Source organism: Haliotis asinina, chromosome 3 (assembly GCF_037392515.1).
Source record: "Haliotis asinina isolate JCU_RB_2024 chromosome 3, JCU_Hal_asi_v2, whole genome shotgun sequence".
In the NCBI taxonomy this organism is placed as follows: Eukaryota; Metazoa; Mollusca; class Gastropoda; order Lepetellida; family Haliotidae; genus Haliotis; species Haliotis asinina.
Genome location: NC_090282.1, coordinates 84,216,376 through 84,235,929, shown reverse-complemented (window position 1 = coordinate 84,235,929; position 19,554 = coordinate 84,216,376). Strand labels below are relative to the sequence as shown.

At 42.1% G+C, this 19,554-nt stretch overlaps 2 protein-coding genes across 2 annotated transcripts; both read left to right on the top strand.

The window, feature by feature from the left end:
* The first annotated feature begins 2,131 nt into the window (after positions 1-2,131).
* Positions 2,132-5,564, top strand: LOC137279098 (uncharacterized). The gene is made up of 3 exons (XM_067811573.1): positions 2,132-2,198; positions 4,849-5,052; positions 5,383-5,564. Exons 1-3 carry the CDS (start codon positions 2,132-2,134, stop codon positions 5,562-5,564), a joined length of 453 nt encoding a protein of 150 aa, XP_067667674.1.
* An 8,426-nt stretch (positions 5,565-13,990) lies between these two features.
* On the top strand, positions 13,991-15,854 carry LOC137279097 (uncharacterized). Its single transcript, XM_067811572.1, has 3 exons — positions 13,991-14,069; positions 15,201-15,392; positions 15,682-15,854. Exons 1-3 carry the CDS (start codon positions 13,991-13,993, stop codon positions 15,852-15,854), a joined length of 444 nt encoding a protein of 147 aa, XP_067667673.1.
* Positions 15,855-19,554: the final 3,700 nt, after the last annotated feature.

The following is a 19,554-nucleotide window of genomic DNA, read 5'->3' as shown; positions in this document are numbered from 1 at the left end:
ATGAGGAGATATGGGTCACAATTTGCGCGCACAAGTTGTGAGGAATCGTGAGTATGGACTGTGCCAGTGTTATAGACTACAATGACATGCCTGGAAGGTGGGAAATTTCCTGACGTCCGCAGCATGAACAATTATTCGAAAAGGATATCCACAGATGAATCAAGCAAATGCTTCAGGAGGTGATAGTGAATATTATCAGCCCCTGTTGCTGTATCATGCCCTGGCTCAAGGATGGAACTTATGTAACGAAAATAATTCTTTATAATCTTCGCCATCATCTGATTAAAACGTATTCTTTTCTTCTCCTCTTGTTCCTGATATTTTTTATGCTCGCTGACATAATCTGACAAAGAAGAGTCGTTGGCAAAGGTTTCAGCAAGTTTATTCGCATTGTCAGCTTTATCAGTTAAAAGAATATCACCTTGGTTAAGATGGCAAACAGTGGATTTTGAGCGTTTGCCTTTCATTCTTTCAGCTCCTTTTGGAATCATTTGAATTAATTTTGGAAACATAATTCCTCCAAGACTGACACTTATTCCTTTTAAATGTGCGTCGAGCTTTGGCATTTAAAAGGTTTGCTCCATTTTGACTGTAGGATATTGGTGAAAATAATTTTTTCAGCGTTCTCTTTACTCTTCTTAGCCTGTCTTCACTAACCCATGGTTTATGAATATGTGGCATTGCATAGGACCTAGGTCCACCGTCACTACTACTGGCTACCGTCACTAATACAGGTTACCGTCACTACTACAGGTTACCGTCACTACTACAGGTTACCGTCACTTCTACAGGTTACCGTCACTACTACAGGCTACCGTCACTACTACAGGTCACCGTCACTACTACAGGTTACCGTCACTAATACAGGTTACCGTCACTTCTACAGGCTACCGTCACTACTACAGGCTACCGTCACTACTACAGGTTACCGTCACTAATACAGGTTACCGTCACTACTACAGGTTACCGTCACTACTACGGGTTACCGTCACTACTACAGGTTACCGTCACTACTACAGGCTACCGTCACTACTACAGGTTACCGTCACTACTACAAGTTACCGTCACTAATACAGGTTACCGTCACTAATACTGGTTACCGTCACTACTACAGGCTACCGTCACTATTACAGGCTACCGTCACTACTACAGGCTACCGTCACTAATACAACAAGTCCTATTGCGGCTATTGTCACTAATACAGCAAGTCCTACCAAGGTTACCAAAGTCGAATTGAGATGCGAGTATTGTCTCTTTAAGGTCCTACGATTATGTTGTGTAACAGTGACTATATCATTCCCTTTTCCTCGCTTTTGTCTGTGCTTCCTTCCGTTGTGCTTCATGTCATCCACTCTATGCCTCTGCCAATCTCCTTGCCTTTTTCACTTTGTCTCTGTCTTCGCTCTCATATCTTCTGTCTTTGTTAGTCCCTCGTTTCTGTCTGTAGTTATGTGACCCTATCTCTCCCCCTCTCTGTTGTTCCGTCTCATTTCGAGATTTTTCTCTGGCTCCCTCCACTGCAGCCTTTTCACAAACTTTCTCCGTGTATTTCCTATTGTCGACCAACATCGTGGGTATACCCAAAGGGTCAGGCATATACACACAGGGCGAGGTTACATCTGTAGTTTACACTTTCCATCCATAAGCCCTCCCAGCTGACCTATACACGTGGTCGCCAATACCCCGCTGCACCCATTCATCCACCTTGATATTTGTTCCCTTGTCATCTGCTATACAAAACTAGTTTTAATTCAACATTTCCTACGATTTTCTTGCCATTCTTGCTGCTGCTGAAGAAGAATGTCACGGACAACGTTTTCCGCCATATACGTTCCTATCATTCTATCAGCTAGACAAACATCACTCGCTGCATGCCGCCAACACAGACCATAATCAAACAAAGCAAAACACCGGGGCTATTTCATTACAACCGAAATCCGACATACTTCGGACAAATTAAAATCCGGAGAATATTCATGCAGTGGCGTCTAGTCAAATTCTTACAAGTAGGCATTTACATAAGGGGAGGCACCTGTTCCACGTGCCTCTATAATAGACGAACCTCTCAGCATTTCGGCAGTTCAGCTTTTGGAGTTGTCACATATAGACGTTAAAAGAATTACTCGACAGTATGTTGAAGTTGTGTAATGTCGCCATTGCTCTGCTGGGACTTGTCGTAGCTGTTGAAGGATTAGCAGGTAAGTGACACTACAAGCAGTGCCAGCCAGCTATGGCAACTGTCACTGAGACAGCTCCATTGACGTAGCATAACACAACACCCACAGCAACAAAGATACGTTAATTTATGTAGCAGAACTCTTGTCTTGACTCGTTAACCTAGGGAGTGAGTGAGTGAGTGACCTGCCCTAAGTGTCGTTAATGGAAGCACAGTTTGGGGAAATACATTGTTTAGGTATACATACGGTGTTTAGTGTCATGAGCTAGGTGTTACTTAGGGGTATTACGGATGTCTTATAGTTACAGAGTCCAGCCTTGCCTCCAAAGTCTCATGTGTAAAGAACATCACTGATGTTCTCGGGTGTTTCATAATTGGAATACAATGGAATACCGTTACATGCCATTCAATAGGTGTCTGTCCCCGTATTCAACTTCGCGTGTGTGGTACAGCCACGAACCTATTGGACCATTACCATTTCTAATACAAGTATAGGTAAATATGGTTTCAGCAATATTACAACAATAAGCGAGAAGATTTCTTTCGGTGTTAACAAGGCTAAATCTGGTTGTCTGAATTGTAAGATTGGTACCAAGAATTCAGTTTATTGTTGTAACTTATTGTTTTGTGTAATATGCAACCAGTACTCGGTGTGCTCCTGCCGTACCCGGGTGCTTATGTAACCTGTTCCCGTCTACAGTAACATTCGTCAAAATGATTGGCTGTTTTCATTTTCTAACTTTTGAGGAGTTTTTTTTCATTTAAATTTGACCCATAAGTGACAAAAATGATGCGCGATGCAGTTCTCTTTTTTGTCTTGTATCACATATTCGCGAATATTTAGGGTTACAAGTGATTAGCCGTTGAAACTGTTTTTGACGTGTACTATCGATGTTATCAGCAGTATTTTGATACTGATCCACGTTCTCTTGCTTTAGCCGGAATTGTACAGTCGGCTTTGCAAGCAATAGTGGAAACGGTGTACACGACTGATTCTGAAAACCTAGCCGACGTAAATAGTTATATACATATGTCAATGAAGGTAGGAGTTATTCTAGGGTGGTATTATTTGGCCATGACTGTATACAGATTTAGTAAAAATAATTTTATGCACAACGTGTTATGAAGAATCAAACAAACACAGCAATTTTTGTGCAAGCGTCATTTATGATGTGTACATGAACATGGTCGAGGTGATATGCGAAATTTACAGCGAAAAGAGTCAGTGTGTTGCTGTACATTTCTGAAAAAGGAAAGCCGAATGCTGTTCTGATATTGTTTTATGCTCAGGAACGGCTACGTTTAACTGGCATCATTGAAGATGGAACAAGACATCTCCATGAACTCTCAACGCTTCTAGGACAGTAACTGGCAGATTACAACCACGATGTCGACAGACAAATGACGTTAATAACAAATCTTGCCTTCCTTCCTTCCAACTGTCGCACAAGACAGTCAAGTTTTCGAATGAATGAAAGTTCTCTTTGGACTTCCCATTCTCTTTCCACAGAGGTTACTCCTGTCATATCTTCCTACGTAACCTCTGTTCTAATACGGCCATATTTCCCGGTCATCGAGAAATCCCCTTGCGGCAAAAAAAACGCAACAGGAATTATCTCCCTTGTTACTATCCAATCAGAACACGCGTTAAATAGACTTAGCTCCAATATGGCGGCCGCCATGGAGTTGGTTCATCAACGTGCGAAGGAAAGATTCGGTATTTCATGCTTAACTGAAAATCAGAAACTGGCAATAGAGAGTGCAAGGGTCAATCGCCATGATGTGTGTGTAGAAACAAAAACTGATAGTGGCAAGTTTTCCCGATGCATTCAGAAAATTACCGATATCTTGCGAATGATCACTCTTGAAACAACATCTCTGATTGCACAACTAAATCTGAATACCTCCAATCGCGAGTCTTGAACACTCGCACCATGAAAGGGCCGTATTAGATAGAGCTTACGTAGGAAGATATGATAGGAGTAACCTCTGTGGGAAGAGAATGTGGACTTCCATGACAGAGTGAAATATAGGCCAGCTGAGCGTATTTATGTTGTTAACGTTAGATGTATTGACATCTGTGTGGCTGAGTAAGGGTATTGTGTAGGATCGCTGTGACTCACTTGACACCTTCAAATGCTACTTACGCCCATGACAATGGACAAAACTGTTATGACAGCTTCCTGACGTATAAGCGCCGACATGGACGTCTTTTTGTGTTTCAGTAGGACAACACAGCAGCACGGAGGGCGATCAGCACCTCCATCTGAAGAACTTCCCCACCTTACTAATGCCAGGACGGAGTATAGACTTGTCATCCGTCCAGCATGTCTGGGATAAACATGGACGGCTCGAACGTTACCGTTAGCCATCGACTCCTCACAAACAGGATGGTTGAAATGGAACGAACCACACTGAAAGGGACTATGCCTCGTCTAATTCTGGATTTTCTTGAGGAAGGGGCGGACTCACATGACATTGATGTGTTCGACTTTAACATTGTAGATGACGTAGATGGTTCAGAAACATTCCTATGTTCTTTCACACCCAGCTGTATGTAGTTTCTCCTGAGGCTTCAGAAATAGCTTCATCTGAGGCAGTCGTGTTAAAAGAGAGTCAGAGAGAGTGGCCGCTCAGTACTAACCACAATCTTTCATCTCGTTTACTTTCAGGGGTACCGGATTCCCGATGTAATAACCTGCCCAACGGCCGAGGGACCGTGATGGCCGACGGAAAGATGTGCAGACAGTTCCTTATCTGCTACGACTACGTCATCTACGGCCCAATTCCCTGCGCTGGTGGGACCATCTACAATTCCACAACTGGCCGTTGTGATGCAACAGAATGCATCGAACAAAGAACAGGATTCGTGGACGGTGAGTTTGCACGCCCATCTCTGTCCCTAAGTTTACACAGGCACAAAACAATGTTCCTGTAACATTGTACAAATACCAGTAAAATGTAGCTTCTACGAGCATAAATGTGTACGAGTGCCTGCAAGCGGAAGTTGCTTCTTCTCCTTCTTCTTCTTCTTCTAACAGTATATTTATATGGTGCCAATATCCACACAGTTAGTACATGCTCAGGGTACTACTACTACTACTACTACTACTACTACTACTACTACTACTACTACTACTACTAATTCTATTACCCGTGCTGCTACTACTGCTGCTGCTACCATACACTGCAGTGTTTTTCTCCAGGGTGTGCCTTCGTGGGAGCTCTGTTGGAGGACTGCAGCCGATACGTCATCTGTGATAACGATATACAAGTCGAGTTCCAGTGTGGCAACGGAACCTACTACAGCAACGACCTGCTAGTGTGCGTCAATCCCATGGAATATCCGGAAATTCCACAAAAACAGGGCTGCAACTACATTAACTAATAACTAAACCGGGTGCATCTACAACGCAACAACTACATCTACAACCATTAGATATACCTTCAGCGCTTGCACCTATTTCACCATTGACAGCTAACGGATATCTCATGTGAAAAATATTATTCAGAAGAATTAAGAAATGTTTTGCAAATTGGCTTGGAATACATGTATGCAAATGTGAATGTAAGAGGACGAATAAAGTCTAATAGCTGTATTTTGAGGTTGCTTTCTTTCTTTGATATTCATTAGTAACGTAGGCTTAAAAAGCATTGAATTGTGTGCTACCAAGTATGTTTGGTGTAAGGTGTGTTTCCAGAAGTTGTGCAAGAAGTGGACCAGCAATGAGGACAATATGGACATAGGGTTAGTTTTTCTCAACGTTGGGGCAGCCATTTATCCTTTAAGCCGAGTGCTGCTAAGGATTACTTTTCGGTAGCCTTGCCACATCTGATGGTGAGTATAACCTGGCAGTTAAAGTTTTGGTTCGTTTGAGCCAAACCCTGGGTTCGATTCCACACGTGTGAAACCATTTCTTTATTGCTAACAGCGAGGTAAACGTACCCACATATTCCCCCTTTCCGTAATTATGCCCCCATTTTTTTTGTACTGAACCTCAAGTCTTCAGAAACAACAGCTCCACCTTTTTTGATACCTGTGCGTGAAAAATGCCATCAACTATTTCACATGTTCAGAAGGGTCTGTGACTGAACGCTGTTTCAGTGGGTGTCTGTGAGAACTGTGAGGGCCAACCGAACCAGCGTCAACATCTGCAATAAATCTCAAATGGCACCAGAGAACCCAGAATGTGGGGGCTGTGTCACAAACATTAGTTACCTGGACGATTGTGTTGTCATCGTGGTATGACCCTGGGTTCGATTCCACTCGTGTGAAACTATTTCTTTATTGCTAAAAGTGAGCTAAAACAGTACCCACTCTTTCCCTTTTTACATAATTATGTCCAAACATTTTTTGCACTGAACCTCATGTCTTCAGAAACATCGACTCCACCTTTTTTATACCTGTACGTAAAAATGACATCAACTATTTTAATTTCTTTAAAATATACATATGGATATTTATGTTCGTCTGTGGTTCGGGCATTATGCACACTCCGCTGGAACAGTACAGCGATACAGTAATACAAATCGCGTTGTTATTGTCGTATTTGTCATTGGTACGACCTTGTACTGTGTTGCCTGGGGATGCATAGCATCATCGAACAAAGGAAAGAACCACTGTTAGTATTGTCTTTTAAGCCAGGTTCTTCGGCAAGGTCACCTGTTTTGATTTGTGAAGTTTTTAGCAGAAAATCTTGTGCATAAGGAGACAGATCAGGAATGCACTTGACCCGCCTTGAATCTCCTATCCCTAAATTTAACATTGTCTTAGATGACATGTGTTACCTCCACTTTTTAAGATGGTGACACAAATAACAGGTGCAGCCAGCAGACTTAGTGGCACTGTCACTTTGATGAAGTAATTACATGTATGTTTTCTCGTACGTTATCGTGTGGGATTCTGGTCTATTCAAATGCATGTATTGTGACAGCATTAGGCTTGGATCCTTTCTACAAACGAATCACGCATATGCGATTTAAGAGTCCTCATGTCTTAATTCTCAGATACGTTTCGTGAATATAAAGAATGTTCTTCCTGAATTGTCAAAAGCAATATGGTTGATTTTTTAGACAGGGATTTCATGGTACGTTTTATAAAATACATCAAAATACAGGATAATGTTACGGAATGTTAGGGAACTTTGAAATCAAGCGCAGCATGAGAAAGGGTCTTAAGGGGTTATTTTTCACGAATAATGCTGTATATAGTTGCTTCGGATGGTTGCCACCAGTTGTTACTCGACATCAACAAGCATCGCAAGCGGTACTGCTCCTACATCTATATACTTCGAAAAGAATCAGTAGTTACAACAGCGGTTCGGTTGAATAGCTTATAAGGGTATTAACCTTTCTGTAGTGTTTGGATTTTTTTTGTTTACAAATATACATCTTTACTTATCGGCTGCTCTTATAATCACAAAATGTATCTATCCATGCCAGATACGTTTCCCTTCGAGCTTCGAGACCCGTCAAGATCCAGTGTAGAAAAGGTCTTCAGAAATCCATGCTTGGCACAAAAGGCGACTATATGTGTCGTAAGAGGCGATTAACGGGATCGGGTGGTCAAGGTCGCTGACTTCGTTGACACATGTCATCGGTCCCCACCTGCGCAGATCGACGTTCATGCTGTCGATCACCTCATGGTCTGGTCCAGACTCGCTTATTTACAGACCGCCGCCATATAGCTGGAATACTGCTGCGACACTCCCTCATTCAATTGGAGCCTAAGATAATAATACATTGAGTGGGACGATCTGATGCGGCCTATGTTACATGCGCTAGACGTAATTCATGCGAGGGTCAATGATATATAGCACATGTAAAGAACATATTCTTAGAAATAATAGAACTAAGAGTGTCACCATAATGTTTAATGCTTAATGTGTTGCCAAACGTGAAACGTCGTAACATACTGGCTAAAATGTTCATCAAACTAATAAAGAAAGCTTCCGGAATCGCTTTCCATTCCTCTAATTGAGCTCTGCGGAGTCATAGGAGATCCAGAGGTGCTGGCGAAATGTGTACACACCTCAGCCGAGTTTAACCCAGGCATTCTTAATTGGGTTCACTTCTGGCGAAGTGTGTACACACCACGGCTGAATTCAACCCAAGCATGCTTATTGGGTTGACTTCTGGCGAACATGGGGGCACTCCCTCCGCTCGTCACCCTCCTGTCTTACTAATGCTCTCATGAAATTCCCTGCCCGACCCAGAAACTAGCTCCGATAACGCTCTCAGGTACGATTACATTGCAGTGGAGTACGTCCTGTAGGAGTTATCCCTGCCCCAACCATAGCCAACTCGAAAAAATATGGGGGCAGGTACATCTGCAGGGGCAGATGTTATACAGGGGCAGTTGCATCTGCCATTCGCTCTCCATTGCGACGATAAATCCTCTGCCGATCATTATGGAAGGACAATCTGAATCTGCTTGGAATCATCTGTGAGGAGCAAACGTGACCATCTTGTTGATTCCATGATGTCTGCTGCATCTCAAACGCCTACAGCGGAGTCCGGCTGCCCTTAAACGTCAGTGCTCCTGCATATGACCACGTTGTTTACGTTGAAGTATTCTGCTGTCACGTAACGTCGAGTTAATCATGTGCCTATTATCTCGGACTGGTGTAACTCTGGGGCGACCTGGGCGACACGCATATTCCACGGACCCATTGCCTTGAAATCTCTGCCACAGTCCACCAACAGCACCCGTATTAAAGCGGGTACCTTAACTGTGAACGACAGTAAAAAGGCATCAATGCACGTGTATTGTCCTCCACTTGTCATGGACAGACGGCTTTGCCTATGCTAATCATTGACATGAAGTGGCTGGTGGATTTCTATATTGCCAGTTGGAATACAAAATCTGTCATTTGTATCGGACGTTAAAGAACCTAATTATGACATTTCAAAGGTCTGGTGTGCTTTCCATACTGTTACGAAAGTTTGCTAAACATTCAGTTGTACGTATTTAAAACAAATACTAAGCTTTTACAACTATTGATAAATAGTGTTACCAATAGCTTGAACCTTCATTAATGACGGCGTGTATATTCTCACCGGCCTTACGAACGTATTAGGTTCCTGTGTAGTGTTTCTGGACATTTGGAGTTGCTATTTTTTTACTCACTCGTTTTGGGATATTTGTAAGTAAATGTCCTTATGTGTCTGTCAGTCAGTTTCCGTGATATAGCGTTCAGATTTCTTCACTTGGCGTATTAACAAGCGTGTGTTGTCAGATAATGGTGTGATACAAAAGTGGCTTGCCTTGTTTACACAGGTTGAAGAAGCTGGGTTGGATGTTTTCAAGACTTAACCAATGAAAAGGCAGTTAACACGCTGACTCACGCCACGTGACTGACTCGGGGATCATGACAGTAAATGTAGTCACGTGACTGACGGGCAGCGCTATTTAAACAGAAGAAGAGGAAGAAAGAAGAAAAGTTAGCTTATTTAAGTGTCACGTGTAACACAAACCAGTAAAAATGGCATAGAAGTTACAAATTAAAAGTAGCACCCGGCCAATAGGCCCATGAGACACTAATTAACATTAAGACCATAAAATATAATTTTAATTTCAAAACACATGTATAGTCAAAAATTAAACATAAATACACAATACATGCGTGACATTCACAACCATACATTACACTACATTACACACATACGCATCAAACACAACATGCACTAATTACACTGCGTGCACTGCATACACTGCATACACATAACACATACATTACATACATTACATACATGCATTACACACACACACACACACACACACACACACACACAGACACACAGACATACATTAATTACATACATAACACACATAACATACATTATATTACGTTACATACATAACATAGGGGTGTATGGGGTTGAATACAAGGTTGATATGCTAGGGCTTGGAAGTGGCAGCAATGTAGTAACATACCACGCTCAGTGGTATCCGATGTACACAGGGAATGAGTAGAGAATGCTTGGCTTGCGTTCATTTTTGTAGAGTGCATAAATTTGTACAAACTTGGGTATTGGACAGCATACTTCCGTACTGTTATTCGTTGAAAGTTTTATAATACCCCGACATTGATGGGTGAAGAACACAAACGACAATAACCATTCATGACTGACACGGTATTACTTCGACAGTGTATAACAAGAAACGTTCTTCTTTGTTAAGCACTGTTGGCAGTATGTAAACGACGTGTACAAATGGAGGTGAGGAAAAGCAGAGTTGTAGATGTTATCAGCATGCGATACAATAAATATTCGTCTTCTCCCAGAGAAAGAGAGTTATCCAGCTACAACAACTTAATCCTTGCCGAACATTTTTTGTCCGTGGTTTTACATTTTAGCTGGACAAGTGAGTCTATTCGTAGTAAAAGAATAATTTATTGATAGGCTACCATTCAGATTTTGTTCGATTTTACTTCTTGCACGACAACTGTACCGACAAAGGAGCGACCACAGATTTTTTTCCAGCTGTTCTCACTTTGTTACTTAAGCGCGTAGTGATTGATCACTTGGCGAGGTCTTACACATTATAGAATTCGCTTATCTGTCCCATCGCCTTGATTAGGAGCCGTTGTTTTAATTGCCTACAGTTGCAGGTGATATGATGTGCAGGCTTCTATGGTCGATAGGAGGGCCCCAGATCCTACTTTACACTTTGGGAGCTTCGTGCTACAGAAACACTTAATTCACTTCCGTGTCAGGGGCAGATGCTATTTACTGCACAAATACACAGTAGACATCCACTAAAGCGGGTAATTAAATTTAAAGGACAGAGAGATTGAAAATTGGGGTTTCTTCATCTCAGTGACACCATAGTCTTGTGAGTGAACTGTGTGTGTCCCCGTGGACGAAACTGGCATCACCATATTTGAGTTAGTTTTCCCCTGTGACATATAAGTTGATAGGAGTCATCACGAGTGTGTGTTCCGATTGAGAAGAACATGTTATGACAACAGAATCCACACGAGTCGTATCATGTCATACAAGGTGTCACGTGACGAATGTGTCTAGAAGCGGCTCAGCAAGACTTGCAGACGGTTGCCATGTTTTTCTAACGGTCTGTTTACCCTTCGCATCCTGTCCCCATGGCACGACAACATGAACATCTACCACAGGCACACCGAAAAGTGGGCGGTCTGTTTTTCATGGGAAAGGGGGCCAACACATAAGCACTATACCTGGCAAGGCAATGAGGTATGCGCAGGTCCGTGTTAGTATCCCAGAACAGAACGCCCGAGACTCAACAGGTGGAAGGTGTACACAGTAGTAAACAACACACACTCCTCGGCATCTGTTGGGGAAGATTTACGTTTTTGTCCCACGAATCAGTAATCAAGAAACACAATTCTTCGTCCTGTTTAATTCCGTAATTGAAGGCCCTAATAACATCCACATGTCGAGGAGCCTTGAGATGACCGACGTATTTGATCTCGTTTTTTACATCGTAGTACAATGTGTCGTCTACTGTGGAGCCTTATACGCACCACATGAATCAGGGTTCGTTATCAGGCATTTTGTGGATCGTTGATTCCTACAAGTGAGATTTGTTTTTTAGATGATGGCAATGAGACAACTTAATGTCCTGTTGGTGCTCCAGAGGGTAACAGTAACAGATCGCCTAGAGGTTTGTTCAAATGCAGGGGAATACACTCTTGACACAACCTCATGTGTCAATACAGGAATACAGAGAGTCACGTGTCTGCTCATGTGTCCAGCACATGGTATGTCAACACATGCATGAAATGTGTCATGTGTCAGTTTATGTATTCCGATTATACGTTTAGTAATCATTTCTATAGCATGCGTCGCCATGACTTCAAGTAAAACTGACAGTCTACCAAACCACGTGTGCGCCATGTTTCAATGCATGTATACAGAGAGCTCTAAGTAAGTGTGCGCACAGGCCATGTGGTGCATATATAATGATGGATAGCATGAAGCATATAGTCTACCACATATGAGTACAGTCATATAGCCTACCACATGTCAGAAAAGTTATAAAATGCCATGTGGCAGTACAATTATATAGCATGTCATGTATCAGTACAGTTATATAACATGTCAGTTTGACGGTACACGTGTATAGAATGTCATGCGTCGTCAGTACAGAGAACAGAGCGTGCCACTACACAAGTAGAAAAGAGCGGGCCATCATACAAGTTGAACAGAGCGGGCCATGATAGAAATTGAGCAGGGCGGGCCATCACAGAAGTAGAACAGAGCGTGTTACATTGCTTTCACAAGTAGAAGAGAACGTGCCATCCTACATGTGGAACAGGGCGTGCCATTACACAAGGAGAACAGAGCGGACCATCGTACATGTTAGACAGAGTGGGCCATCACACAAGTAGAACAGAGCGGGCCTCAGAGAAGTAGAATAGATACTGTGTACACAATTAGAACAGAGCGGGCCATCATACAAGTAGAACTGAGCGTATCACGGTACAAGTAGAACAGAGCGTGCCATCACACAAGTAGAACAGAGCGTGCCATCACACAAGTAGAACAGAGCGTGCCATCACACAAGTAGAACAGAGCGTGTCATCATACAAGTAGAACAGAGCGTGCCATCACACAAGTAGAACAGAGCGTGTCATCACACAAGTAGAACAGAGCGTGTCATCATACAAGTAGAACAGAGCGTGCCATCACACAAGTAGAACAGAGCGTGTCATCACACAAGTAGAACAGAGCGTGTCATCATACAAGTAGAACAGAGCGTGTCATCATACAAGTAGAAGTAAATATAAGCGACCGATAATACACATCCATAATGCTATGAGCATATTTATCGGAGGCCTCAGTCCGTACAAAACAGCTGTATGATGGCGGTCTGTAAACAGTCGAGCCGGGACCAGAACATCTGGTGTTTCCATCATGACCTACCACTACGGTAAATGTGTTTTTGAACCTGTATCACATGGTGATGCTGTCACATAGCTGCATCCTGCAGAACCGGTGGCACTCGTCATAGACACACAAGCTTGTAATCGGTCAACTGAAGAATTTCGGGAACGTGTCAAAAAAAGAAGTCAAAATCGGTTTTGCTTCGTTGTTGTCATAGAAACATTCAATGTTTCAACGTTCTCCACATAAAACGTTCTGTTCACTATAACATGTTTTGAAAGTTTTACAGAGGCCTTGAAAGTCGTAACCTTAATAAAAACGACTTCTGAGCATGAAACTTTGCATCGTGGTAAAAAGATCAGGCTCGATTGTACTTCAGAAGTTGTGAAAACACCAAAGGCTTGTGTTCTTGGAATAGTGCTCGAAATGAATGGTTAGTTGAAATCATCCCTTTTGTTATTCATTTAATAAGGGTATATTAGTGTTATGTCTTTTGGTGGTAACTTCCCATGTCAGCTGTCATTCACGACAGTCGTCGAATTCAAAGTGATCTTTGGAACAGGATCGAGATTCAGAATTCTTTTAACTGACTGGTTCATGTACCTATTACACTTGAAGAAAATATCAAGAGGCCGAGTGAAATCATCACCCCTATGCCATGGCCACGTTCCCGGTGTAGTCTCTGCAACAGAGCGTTAATCATTGCAGATGTGGCATCTTACGTACTTGACTGAATTGAACACCGTCTCAAAGGTCAAGGTAATTAACCCAAAACTTAGTCGAGGGGTGATCTGATTGTTACCATAGTATTTCCCTTTCAGGTGGCAAACATTGGATTATCTATCAGTTGCATGACATCCTGACGTGGCTGGGGCTATATATAAGGAAAGGTTAGCTCTGCATCCACCTGAGGATCAACCAAGACTTTACAAGAATCCTGCTTACAAAAAGATGGCGCTTGGAATCGGACTTGTTCTACTCCTATCTGTCTCTGCATATGGGCAGGAGAATGTCAGATACCAGGGCACACGTAAGTTTCACTTATACATACGTTTTGTCTCAGGTATAGGGAACATCACCCTCCGCCCCGTGGACACCCAGGTAATACAACCTCGCATGATTTAAGGTATGTAGTACTCTGTGATGTGATGCAACAGTCCACCGTCACAGGATCCGACTGCGGTCGGTTCCTGTCCACTTGTAGCTCTGATTATGTGTGTTGTCAACACCACATCTGTGCTTGATGATTTCAAAAAGGCACAAAAATATATGCAACGTCACATGTCAGTGAATGACCTTGCAAGCTTATCAATGTTGGTAGTCAGTTATTGTGGTTATATGCAAAGACAATACTGCATTGAGTAATTGTGGTTGCACTCTATGGCAATATAGGATTGTACCTACAGGTACAAACGATCATTTCAAAGATATTTTGTACTTTTTCATGTGTGTGTCTCATACATTGATTAACATCTTACGTGTCTTTTTTTCATGAAGTTTATGTAAAAGAGTATAATACCCGATACTCACAAAAACTCATCATATTAAATGTCTCATTTAATGGCACCCAACCACCCGAATATCGACAGGACTAGATTGTAATATATGGTAGGACATGCTGTGCACTTCCCTACTTTAATTCCTCTAAGGATTATAATATTTTAGCTGATATCTCTATCCCCCACCCCGACCCCAAGTATCGTCTGCTTCATCTGTCCTGGTTTTGCATTTGAGACGACTCCTCCTATCCGTTTCTTCTTCACCAGTCTACCACTGTTTTATTATGTAATTACCGAAAAAAAGCTTCTAAAAACCAAAACATGTAAATTTGGTCAAGAAATATATTTATATTTTCACTACAAACCAATAACGTTATGTCAACAATACTGTGACATGTAAACACTAGAATGTAGTCATGGCTTGACGTCATAGTGCTCTCATGTCAATATGACTTTTGGTCGGACCTGGGTCAATATGCCTTTCTGTCGACTGTCACGTGACCACCTCTAGACCAATCAGGTAGATCTATCAGAAAAATATGCTTACATAACAAAGGGCACTATTGTATAGCATTGACTAACATGGATACTTTGACAAATATAAGTGTTGCGTTTCTGTTTTCTGTGAATATATTGTGACACTGTGTCCGCAACAACTGCAGGCCTCCCACTCTGTGACTACAACCGCAACCTACGGGTAAGTCTACCAAACTGGGGATGTCAGCGCTTCATCAGCTGTGATTCTGACGGTCTGGCGTTCGGTCCGCAGGATTGCGGACAAGGAACCCTGTTCGACTTCGAGAAGCAAAACTGTGACTTTCCTCACACTTTTGTGTGTCCGGAAAACAACGCCAGTAAGTAGAACATGACACAGGATGCATATATTCAAAATAAATAATTGACCTGTAACACGTTCAGTTGTTTCTACACTGACTCTCGATATCTACAGTTGACTTACAGACACGCCGGTTTATATTTTGGATGTGTCATGATTGTTGATTGTAAAGTCTGCATGAATATACGTGTGTGTCAGTGTAGTCACAAAGTGGAACAATATGTAAAGTCTGTATGGAAAGACGTGTCCTCGCCCATTGACGTCGAATCCAGAATGAATGTGTGTTAGCTGTGTACCTTTTTCTGCAGCATGTGCAACTCAGGCCGTCCGAGGAGACTGCAACCGCTTCACCTTGTGTGTCGATGGCCAGGAGCTCGCCTTCAACTGCGGTGAAGATACAGTTTACTCCAACAAAGTCCACACCTGTACACACCCACAAGATCTGGACGAAGAAGGGCAGGAATATTGTCAACTTTCTTAGTCTTCCCACTTTTCAGACTCGGTTATTGACTATCCAGAATTTTGAAAATAGACCAATAACATCGATAACCTTTAACATAAAAAAATGATCAAATCGCACATGAACCGTCACCCTTCTTGATCTAACGTACCAAATGTGAAACAGAAAATCCATATGTTAAACTATGGATCGTGTTTTAAACTACGCCTCAGGTAGTCAGCGACCCCGGGCTGCTCAGTTCTGTCGTGAATGTTTCTAACCACACACACAGTGTCGAATATTTTCTGTCTTCGATAAACTCATGTCCTGATCTCTGCGTGAATTTCTTCCTTTACATGACAGGCCACGGATAGCTCCAGGTATTGGCCACGAGTGAGTGAATGGATGGGCGGGTGGATGTTTGGTTCTGTGCGTGCGTGAGTGAGTGAGTGAGTGAGAGAGTGAATGAGTATGGTTGTACTTTATGTCTTTAGCAACATTCCAGCAATACCACGTTAGGGGATACCAGAAACTGCCTCCTCACATTGTGTCCTTGTGGGGCGTCGAACCAAAGCATTCAGTATGGAGAACGGACGCTTTAACCATTAAGCTACTCCACCGCCCCGTATTGTCCAAGAAATAATGGAGATGAAATCTCGTGGATACCGATGGTGACACCGAAGTGACTACATATGTCACCGATTGCGTTGTCGTGGAGACTGGGCAGTTCCTCATAGTCCATATTTTCCCGTTGTAGGGAAACGGCATCGTATAGAATGGAACACTTTGAAACAGAAAATCAACATATGGTTTCCTAAATGTTGCGATAGGTTTTTGCTACACATAGCCAGCACTGACACATTAGACAGTCGTGTATACACAGTGGGCTCATGGAAGGAGAGACATCGGAAGACTGACATGTAATGCGTTATTCTGTTTTTCCTCTTATTTGCATATGAGTTTACGAAAAATTCGTCTGAGTCAGCTATGCTACCGCCTGATTGGCTCTTAAAGACTCGCCCAGTACTCGGTCTAACAGACACATCATTCATATAACTGAAACCAAAATGTCTTAAAGCCCTCGTGACATCTCCCCCTTAAGAATTAAACTTCCTGTTTATTCAAACAAGATTATAATGATAAGTATCTTAAACCCTCGAAGAAATTAACTTTTTAAAAATAAATCTTGCTGTGCTTGGTATAGGCAATCAGTCTGTTCATATTAATGAAATCAGTCATCACACATTGTGTAATGAGATGCCACCATTTACATCACCTTTGAGTTTTTGTGGTGTAAAGTAAGCTATCAACCATAACGTGTAATTGACGCTTCAAGGTCAAGATATATCATCGAGACACGTTCAGCACTTGGACTATTCCAAACACATGTGAAAATCTGTTGGAATCTCGCTAGCATCCTGACTTCCCTCCCACTACGAGTTGTTGTTACACTGTTGGGTGGAAGTGTAGGAATATCGCCTGGCATCACATGGTCTTTCTGGGCTGTGTGGGGCATCACGATATCATGTGTCACCTCACCATATCACATGTCACCGCCAGCACTATCTGGTGTCTGAATAACGTATGAACTTGGGTAACGGTCACATTTCTGAGTCACTTTACCTGGTCTCCACAACTTTTTGTTTTCACACAAGGTTACAAGGAACCAGCAACCACATGAAAGTTCACCTCATTCTTCAGATGTAGGATTGTTTGGGATGCTGATAGATTCTGCAATCGTGCTGTTTCGAAGAATTTGAATAGTAATTCACTAAAAGAATGTATTGATTGCCCTCAAAGTAAACTAGATCACAAGCCACTGTCACCCATGAATGAGGTGGTCTTTCACGTGGTTGCATTGGTTGTTTGGTTTGTTGAGGTGCAAACGTCTGACATGTTTTACATGATTTCACAGCATTTGTGATGTCTTTACCCTCTTTACCTATCCCAAACATGCATGATCGTGCCGTGTTCATCCACATGTGTCCGTATTGAGCTCGTCTCATCATTTCACTCTGCCATACTCTCGGTGTGAAACGTTTTGCTCCCTTGAAAACAAGACCATCTTTATGAGAAACGTCATCTCTGATGTTGAATTAGTACTCAGTAATATTCTCAGGTACTCACTGATTTCTGCTGTCCAACCTATTTTGACTTCTTTGCTTAGTTCTTGCATTTTACAGTCTTGCAAAATGGCAGTGATGTTTTGATCATGTTCACATGACAGTTTAGAACTTTTCCTAGCTCTGTTTCTTCAAACTTGAGCGATACTGGAGCTCTTGACAGTGCATCAGCCATTACTAGCTGCTTGCCTGGAATCCATTCATACGTGAAAGTAACCCTCAATAACAGTCTCTCAATTCGTGGCGGTGTATTCACCAGTGGCATGTTGAACATAAACTTCAAAGGTCCATGGTCATTTTTAACGACAAAGTGACGCCCATAGACATATTGGTAGAATTTCTCTGCTGTATAGGCTACTGACAAGAGCTCTCTTTCGATTTGAACATAATGATTTTGGGTCGATGTCAAGGATCTGGGCCTAGATTTTCGAAGTAATCTTAGCACTAAGATCGTCTGAAGTGCCCTACATTATCATTAGCTTACGACTGTCTTAGCGCTAAGAGAGATCGATGCTAAAGCAATCGGGAAGCCATTTTGCATAAATGTGGTCCCTAAACCATATCTGAAGGCATCACAGGAAATATTCACTTCCCATCCTGACTTAACTATAACATTGGTGCACTGGTCAACAATACTTCCAGTTTCTGAAACTCCTGTTCATAATTTTCATTCCACCCAAATGCAACTTTGTCTTTCAACAAACTTCTTAACATTGTAGTTTCTCTTGACAAATTCTGTATGAACTTGCCTATATATCTCATCATTCCAAGAAATCTCTGTAAATCTTCTTTTGAACTAGGGCGATCCATTTCCGGAATGGCTGTGATCCTTGTAGGATCAATTCTTTGAACTTCACCACTGATTATGACACCTAAGTACTTCGCTTCGTTCATAACATTTGTCCATTTGTGCTTGTTGAGTTTAAAGTTTTTGTTTCTGATGATCTGCAACACTGTGGCCAGTCTCTGAGTTAATTCTGCTTCTGTTTCTGCATGACCTAAGATGTCATCCACACAAACCCCATCGCCTTCACAAGCCTTGAACCAGTTTGATAGAGTTCTTTGATCCACTTGTGTGCATATGTTTAGTCCTAAACGTAAGCGATGGAAACAGTAATTACCAAAAGGTGTGATAAATGTGGTTAACTTTCATCAAGGCACTTTCATCATCCAACTGTATTTGCCAGAAGGTGCATCAAGTTTCATATAGTATTTACAGTTCCCTAAGTTTGCTGTCATCCCATGTCATAGTGATTCACATTTATTGGCTTGAGACAGATCCTAAGATCGCCCGATGGTTTCTCTGCAATCACCATGGAATGTGTCCAATCAACTGGCTCCTCACACCATTAGCTTCCATTCCTTCTATCATGCAAAGCAAAGGGTATACTCCTTGGAGGATTCTGCACTGGTTCAACATTTTCTTTGAGTTCAAACTTCACCGGTTTCTCGTTTATGCCATCTGGTTTTGCATCAAATTACCTCCTGATATTGATCATACAATTTTGTCCACGGACTGTCCTGAATTTCACTGACAAGATTAAAATACAAACACACATTCAATCCCAACAATGAAAGGTTTGCATTGTCTACCGCTAAGAAATTCACCACTTGTGATT

Bases quoted from the DNA above. Each gene is read 5' to 3' on its own strand.
- LOC137279098 (XM_067811573.1), top strand. From the start codon at position 2,132: ATGTTGAAGTTGTGTAATGTCGCCATTGCTCTGCTGGGACTTGTCGTA. The intron at 2,199-4,848 runs GTAAGTGACACT...GTTTACTTTCAG, and splicing joins AGCTGTTGAAGGATTAGCAG to GGGTACCGGATTCCCGATGT. The intron at 5,053-5,382 runs GTGAGTTTGCAC...GTTTTTCTCCAG, and splicing joins AAGAACAGGATTCGTGGACG to GGTGTGCCTTCGTGGGAGCT.
- LOC137279097 (XM_067811572.1), top strand. From the start codon at position 13,991: ATGGCGCTTGGAATCGGACTTGTTCTACTCCTATCTGTCTCTGCATAT. The intron at 14,070-15,200 runs GTAAGTTTCACT...CAACAACTGCAG, and splicing joins TGTCAGATACCAGGGCACAC to GCCTCCCACTCTGTGACTAC. The intron at 15,393-15,681 runs GTAAGTAGAACA...CTTTTTCTGCAG, and splicing joins GTGTCCGGAAAACAACGCCA to CATGTGCAACTCAGGCCGTC.